An 8,550-nucleotide genomic window follows, 5' to 3' on the forward strand; every position below is an offset into this window, starting at 1 on the left:
AAACTCTTTTTTAGCGTTTTAAAACAATTTATTTAGTTTTTTTTTGTGACAAATCGATTTTTTTTTTCAAATATAGTGAATAAGATTCATTGCTCGATTGATGTTTTTTTTTTAATACACGACTATGTTAATTCCTGTTCTGCAGTGCATAGTAACTGATTGTTAGTTCAGTTGTACATGCAGACATTTATGGCAACTTTACAGTTGTAACTGATATCATCATAAATATAGTAACGTAACGAAATCCCCAAAATATGTAAAACGGTGCATGTATGAATTCGGGGAACAGTGTTACATGCATACATACAATGAAACCTCCTTCTTCATACTTGACTAAGTGTCGCTAAACGTCCTTGGCTTCTCTAAGAGTATCGAACGAACGAATTGTTTGTATTTTTTTACAAGGCATTTTTTTTTTAATTTTTGATTGTGTTAGTAATGTTATTGGTTGACGAATGCGGCAAAGTTTTAATCTTTTAAACTAAGAACTTATTGTTCGTGACTGAGGGGGCGCATACAATTCATTGGGGATCCAGATTTATTTAGCCGTGATGTATGTTTAGTCAGTTATACAAGTCACGACTATGCTTCGAAGTACAGCGATTTATTTTCTCTATATTTTTATTCCTTGATTACCCGACCCTCAAAGGACAGCTAATACCCAATATTTCTAATCCATCCAAATGTTCTTTTTTCTCAAAGATGTTGGATGAAAGTATGCCTTAACATCACCGAATATCGTTTGAAATAGTTGGGATTTGATATTGTCAATTATTAACTAGAGGCTCACAGAGGCCTTAATCACTTACCTGGGTCATTCTTTTTGCCTTTTATGGACAATAACTCTATATCTACAAAAAGTTATCCTTCAGCTTCAACCTAATGGAGACTTTGGTAGCACGTATATATCTAAAGATCATTAAACAATTTATTTTTTTTATCTACTTTTGTTCAAGATTTCGGCTAAACACTGAAAAAAAATACATTTTTCGCATGTCAAGGGTAATAAATATAACAAAGAGTCGTAGTACAACTTCAACCCAATGGAGACTTTGATAGAGCTCCTCAAATCCAATAAGAAAAGTCACTTTCTGGGTGATATCAGGAAATAGAACAAAAGTAGATACAGCAAATAAACTGTACATCTGCATACATGAACAACGCAAAACAATTACATATGTATACCACAATGAGTAATATCACACGTGTCCAAAACGACACACAATTACACCTACTCCAGCAATGCTAGAGGTTGTCTGGCAAGCCATTTCCTGGCTTGGTGCCATACTCCAGCCATGCTAGAGGTTGTTTGGCAAGCTATTTTCCGACTTGGTGCCTCCCGTTGGGGTATGGAACTGAATTGCATCCCCTTACATTGTAGGAATAATTTACACCTCGTTCACATTTGTTTAGTTAGATTTATTTTGTAAACCATGTTTAAGAAACAAATCACGGAAATTCCATTTTATCACATCATGGGCTGGCCATTTATGCTGCTTTGTTTTTATCCCGGGCGATAGGGAGGGGTTAAATAACGACATAAATGGTCAGCCCGTGATAAAACAATTGTAAAATGGGGTTTCCGTGATTTATTTCGATTAAAAAAGGATTAGTTTCTTCAAACTTTTAAACAGACGCAGCCTACGTGTTGCCCGAAATGTTGGTCATGTGTTTATCACTTTTTCACCATGGCTTTTGTCTAAAGAGCTCTGAAGCACGTCATATGAGAATTTTGTATGTTGTAAATGTTCTCAGTCTTAGTCTTCGACTCTAAATCAAGAGTTCAAGTTGTCGTTGTGATCGTAAACTAATGTCATTCTCGCATTGTTAGGGGTCTATTCGCCATATGTGTTTGACCTAATAAAATACATACATGTAGACAAAATACAAAATCTAAATGTATTTTATTGGTAAAGAAAAACAAAGAATAACTCTTCACATGAAAACAAATGAAGTTGTAATGTGAAATGTTCTACATATGAAATATAATAAAGGTGCAATAATTTTAACTAAACTATTATATATCAAAAGAAAACTACGAATTATTTCAATAAAACTTTAAATTAGATGCTCAATATGCGTTTGAGGACTGTTCCCGTGAGAAGATTTACGTTTTGATTCTTTATTTACGTTATCAACTGAGTATTGTGAGCTCGATTTGTTCATAGAATAAAGCGACCCGACATTACTAACAGAATTTTTTGATCCGAGTTTGTTTACAGATTGCTGAGAGGTCGATTTTGTAATAGGGAGTTGAGAACATGGATCAAATGTATGCTGATTTTCAGAAAAGTCTCTTATTTTCACCGAAAAATGCGACATAAGTCGACTGGAACGTTTTGACTTGGTTTTATCAATTTCAGTATTTTCGTTGTCACTTTGGTGTTGTAGATGATCGCTCTGTAGCAACCGTTCTGCTTCTTTCTGGTTAGCAATCCTTGCTAACTTTTCCTTCTCTAGTACTTGGAGCCGTGAAATAACTTGCTGTACTTTCTCGTATTTAGGACTCCATACGGGATCTTGACGAGATGCAACATAACTGTCATACATCCTATCTTCTTCCATTTCACGCTTTTCTCGTTTTAAATATGAAATAATTCCAACTACAATACCAAGCGAATAAAACAATAGTGTTATGACTATATAGAGCAGGGCATGAATTTGAGATTTTTCAGCTTCCGGTTCCGCTATAGATGAGTTGGATGAATTCACTGGGTGAACAAGTTCAGAAGTATTATATTTCATTTTCGATAGCAACAAAGTACAATGTGTCATATTAACTGGTGCCATTTTAGTTACTATTACTCTGTGCCTGAAAAAGAAAATAAAATATATAAGCAGCTAAATTTACATAAATAATGTTTTGGTGTTATAACAATGTAACAAATATTCAAGGCTATCGCATATGTTGTGCGCTGTTGTTTTTTTCTTCACATTACTGAAGCGCTGGAATTATCATATTTAATAATGAAGAAAAAATATGCGTAATAGATATATCGCCTTTTGTCTCTCTGGAAGGGTTTCTGTTCGGTCTTAGGTATAACTTATAACTGCAGCACATTTTGTAATTTGAGAGATGTCTGTGAACTTAATGAGTATGGATTATTGTTTCGTTTTAATTCGTAATTAAAATGAAACGAGATCTAATAATTTATAACACTTTGGGATTAATAATTACTGATTGGTAAATCCAAGATTCAGATATTACATTCTACAGAAAAGTCATATAAGATTTGTTGTAATCTCCCCGATGACCAATTCATCTACATTTGTTTCATAGATAAAAATACAGCTAAAACCAAGACAGCATGAAATTGATTTTCTATCAGAAAACACGTTCTAGTTGTTGTTATTCCATTTCAGTATGAGATGTTTGTTTCCAAATTGAAACTATAGTCATTTAGAAATGTCATGGTGTGACTGAGTGGCACTATCGTACAACACGATCCTGTCCATTAACAAATAAATATCCATTACAGGAATTAATCCAAAAACATATTGTCATGCAGTTTGAAATATTTCAGTAAATAAAAAAAATATTACAGGAATCAGTTTATACATATTCAAAAGTATCATACAAGTCTGCATCGCCAATACCATTCGAACGATTTAAATGAGGATTTTGTGATTCCAGTATCAACAAGGCACTTGTATAAAGATAATGACTCGACAACAAAACTGTATGGCACCCCAGTAAAGTGTCATGATTCTAATACCATCAAGAAAAGTCTGACGTTGCGCATGGTATTGGTTGCTGTGTGCGAGTATGCATTTGTTTTTTTTAATGTAATTACAAATAAATCGAGGCGACTTGTATAGATTTCCAACCCAACCATCAGTTAAAACAGCATTTAAACTAATTTTCAATCCTATAGAGATTTTGTGAATTGTACATTGTTTGGTCCTTGATCAACACGGACATTTTTCTCATTTGGACAAGTGGTTAGAAAAAAAAGCAAAAAAGCTAGTGTATGAACATTGTGCCACACATTTATTATACAGAATCAAACAATAGTGTAGTTAATATAATACTAGCATATAAAAAAAGCACATTTACTGAACATGTACATGTTTTAGTTTAATATCATAGGTTTCCTATAGTCCTTTAGTCGTTAGAAGTTTTTATATATTTATTTTGGGATACTGTTCACAAGAAAAACATTCTATATAATTACGCCATTCCATAAATGATGGAAATATTTACGGTAGAGAAAAATATGCCGGTTAAAAACCCGAAGCGGAAAGGATAGGGGTTTACGCTACTCCAGCAATGCTAGAGGTTGTCTGGCAAGCCATTTTTTTTTTGGAGTGGGGGGGGGCTTGGTGCCGAAATTCTAACCTTTTACAATATAGAAGTAGGTACTACTCTATCCTCTTCTCCTATTGGTCCCAATTGTCTTAGTGGCTTATAAACAAGCAAACAGCACTATACAAACATGGATTGTTTTAATACAGTCAAAGCGTCAAAGAACTTTTCCCCATCCCAGTGAAACAAGCCCCTCCCCTAAAAAAATAAATAAACAATTCGAACGGTTGTATATAAGGATTTTGTGATTCCAGTATCAACTAAGCACTTAAATAAAAACTAGGAAATAAAAGTTTAAGACACCCTGGTAAAATGTCATCTTTATAGACAACATTCTTCTGTCAAATGTAGTCGAACCATTACGGTATACTCTTTGATTGGGTAGTTAAAAACAGCTTTAACATGAGTTCCAATCCTATGGAGATTTTGTGAACACGTTTAGACCATTACTAACGAGTCCACTAATTTCTCTTCATCAAAGGATATCAACAAACAAAATGAAACCGATTTCCGCAAGAGGTTTGATTCCACTTCAAATCCATTTGTGGAATGTTATCAGATGATCTGCGTTTCTGGTTGCTTTCATTTTACACTATTTTTTGGTTTAAAATATTTATCAAAATTTGTATCTGAATGCTCTAAACGTTTGTAGCACGAACAAATGTCATTACAATGTTTTATGTACAATACAGCATTTGTATATAAAGGTGCATTCAATTAAATCATAAAACATTGATCCTAAAGTATGACCATAGAAACAATTGTTTGCATGATATGTCATTGAGACTAGTAATATTACTACAGTCCTTAGAGTAATGATTTATGGAAACTAAGCACCGCTTTTACAGTGACCACCACGACCAGTCTCCAACTTATGTATGGACGAAATTGACCAAGTTATGCATAGTCGAATATTACTTATTTGTTTGTTGTTTGCAATCCCTGGTAAGGTAATATAAAGTTGAGTCGTCAATCAACTTTCCACACATACCATTTATACACACGCGCACAAGTGCTCGTGTCTTTTCATATCAATTCTAATGTTTAGGGATTTCTCCTCTCTTCTGAACAACACAATTTTAAAAATGATGAAAATCCAGTAAGCGTTATTAAGCGAGTTGTAATAATATTCGATGACCATGTCATATTTATTTCGTATCCCGCCTCGGTGAAATCGATGGACCGTTGTGTAGGTGGCATTAATGGCCATTCATTCACAAATAACTCCAATATATAGCGGCAATAAAAGTGGAATGAAACTGAATAAATATAGAACATGGCATGAATTGAATCCATCAAAATGAATTAACAACGGAATTCAAATATTCACCCTTTGCTTCGTGAACAATATGGACATTTTTTTTTATTTGGCCACTTGATAAGAAAAAAATGTATATATTGTGCTACATAGCTGTCATATGGAATAAAACAAATTATAATTAATACAACATGCATCTAACCATACAAACTTGCATATTTTGTGTTCTTACAAAAAGGACTGTATATTTCACTTACAAAATGTACATAGTTTACAGGTCTATGGTTTAATTTATCACATTTTCCCCATTTTAATCCTTGAGTTTAAATGTTAATATATATAGGTCTGAAAAATCCCAACGATGTTAGAATTGTCAAATTTGCGATGCAAATTTTTGGTCGTTCCCTCCGCGGGACTCGAACTCGTACCGCTGTGACATCTATGGCAACACCGCCTGCACAAAGTCCTACGCCCTAGACCACTCGACCAGCTAGGCCATATAAAATATAGCTGTCGCTGGCCGGGTCATTCCTCCTCGTAGGATAAATCTAGGGCTGCAACTTAGTACGCGATGTATGGTAGTACGGGACAGCTCAATTAGATAATATTGTGTAGGATAGAGGATCAAATTAATGATGCATCCTCCTACGAGGAGGAATGACCCGGCCAGCGAAAACTATACTTTTATATAGCTTAACTGGGCGAGTGGTCTAAGGCGTTGGACTTTGTGCAGGCGGTGTTGCCATAGATGTCACAGCGGTACGAGTTCGAGTCACACGGAAGGAACGACCAAAATTTTGCATCGCAAATTTGACTGTTCTAACATCGTTGGGATTTTTTCAGACCTTTCTATATATATATATATATATATATAAATATAGATATAGGTATATTATCCTTAGTGCATTTATTTATGCTTTCTGATCAAGAACAAAAAAAAATCGTTATAATTGGTTAAGTATTGCCGGTAGATGAAAATGCTTTAAATCGGAAAGGGACGGTACTAGTACGTACTGTTCTTCCCTCTTCCTCTTTTTTCCGAAAATCTAATAATCAATTGGAATCAATGACAATATAAACAAGGTCCATGTTCATACAGCCGAAACTTCTAAGAATTGTGCGCAAAATGTAAAACAATTTGTGGTGTCTTTTTACTTAATTTACGTTTAAATGAGTAAAATTACTAAAAAGACAAATAAATAAAAATATACATGTACATGTAGCCAACTAAATCCGCGTTCTGTTTTTTTTTTTATTGAATCGATCCGATGCTCTTGGTACTAAGTCGGTGAAAACAAGAAAAATTGAATTAATAGAGCGTCTTGTATCATGATAGAAACAAAACTATGATTTTGTAACAGAGAGGGTGAGAGATGGGTAATTGGATCTGTCTGTGGTGTTTCTATTCTTAAGACAATGTTTATCTTCTTCACCAATATTTATAATTAACATCAATAAACGTTCTTGAGAAAAATTCTCATTAACTTAATACGACTACCAGCTGTTGTTAAGAATATAATCGCTAATGATACCTGGAGTCAAGTAAACGCAAGTGAGCTACATGTACTAATTGACCAAAATAAACAATGATTTTTTTTCTTAATTCACTGAGCTATATGTGGAATGAACAAATGACAAAATACCATTTAATGATGCACACAATAATTAACCCGATGGAATCTATGAGAAATAAGTTTAAATGATTACGTTCCTGGAAAAGTATTCTTTGAGTTTATAAATCCGTTGATTCGTCCAGAATTGTGAACAAGCCTAACAAGTTTAAACATACTCAATGGATACCTTGGATTCGACTAACAAAATGATTTTTTCAAGTATGGAACATGTTTCCTACAAGTTCTTTTAATTGAAAATTTAGATTAAAAACTATTATGAACTAGTATCCAGTTATATAGACAACTCTAAACAATTTAATGTGCTTCGTTCATACCAGGTATTAAACACAGAAGTGTATAATAAAGAGATGAAAAGAAAAACAACACAAAAAACAAAACAGCTGAACATGTTATGTAAAGATTAACATACCTGAAACAGTTAACGAAACAATGCTAGTCCGTCCAGTGTCCATGGAGCACTAGTTATCGGAAAATGTAAATTTTTTACCCAGAGATCATTAAGCAAGAAAGACAATTACAAATGCCTCGAATCATCATTCCGAACAATAATTAAAAAAAATTACCGGTCCATGCTGGAGAGGAAATGTGAAGATTCTTCTCAGTAATTAAGTTATTATTCGTCAAAGTGTAATGCTTGCCAAGTTAATTGGCTAAAACTTTAAATAATATATGTAATTCACAACATGAAATATAATTATAAAAGTTTGTGTATTCTCTGATCAATATCCGGAGACATCAAATATGAAAATTTCTTGTGATTGGTCCGATTAAGTCCCTTGTTACTTTATATATGATCAATTTTATTCACTGTACAAATAAAAGAAGTGTACGATTTTAATAATTTCTCATTGTTGTTTATAGGATTTTCGAAAGGCTATGGATTTTTTTTAAAATTGCACCTGAAAAATAAACAAAGCATTTAAATATAACGATAACATTTGCTCACCATTAGTTTTGTATGACAACATTTTTCAACGATCTCCTCATTTCATCATCAAATATCCAGTATTGAGCCAAATGTATTCCCCGAGTTTAACATTAGCATATCGATGGAACGCACTTTATAATTGATCGCAGCTACACATTTCATATTGAAATTTGACCAGAGCCGATAATAAATTGTCCTTTTATTTTAACACACTTTAAAACCCAAATCATTTTTGTTTTCAATTTTTAATTTTTACGAAATGATTAAAGCATATTTAAGCATATTATTTCTACTGTTAACTGATCTTCCTGTACTTACATGGAGTAACAGTAAAGACAATGTACAATGAAATTGACAATGATTCAAAATTGTTAGCCAGCAAGACTGCAATACCCTATTTGCCATACATTTGCTATCTTGAGAA

At 33.3% G+C, this 8,550-nt stretch overlaps 1 protein-coding gene across 2 annotated transcripts; it reads right to left on the bottom strand.

Annotated features, from left to right (window-relative positions):
* Positions 1-1,889: 1,889 nt before the first annotated feature.
* Positions 1,890-8,241, bottom strand: LOC148629618 (uncharacterized). Of its 2 annotated transcripts, none has more exons than XM_088554278.1 (2): positions 8,145-8,241; positions 1,890-2,812 (listed from the first exon to the last, which is right to left on the bottom strand). In XM_088554278.1, exon 2 carries the CDS (start codon positions 2,788-2,790, stop codon positions 2,059-2,061), a length of 732 nt encoding a protein of 243 aa, XP_088410404.1. In that variant the 5' UTR covers positions 2,791-2,812; positions 8,145-8,241; the 3' UTR covers positions 1,890-2,058. The 2 variants fall into 2 exon arrangements, with proteins under 2 accessions (XP_088410404.1, XP_088410395.1); XM_088554269.1 differs by lacking the exon at positions 8,145-8,241 and adding an exon at positions 7,608-8,032.
* Positions 8,242-8,550: the final 309 nt, after the last annotated feature.

The sequence above is a fragment of the Perna viridis genome, chromosome 1 (genome assembly GCF_037379345.1).
Source record: "Perna viridis isolate PV_CMFRI_1.1 ecotype Kerala chromosome 1, ASM3737934v1, whole genome shotgun sequence".
NCBI classification, from domain to species: Eukaryota; Metazoa; Mollusca; class Bivalvia; order Mytilida; family Mytilidae; genus Perna; species Perna viridis.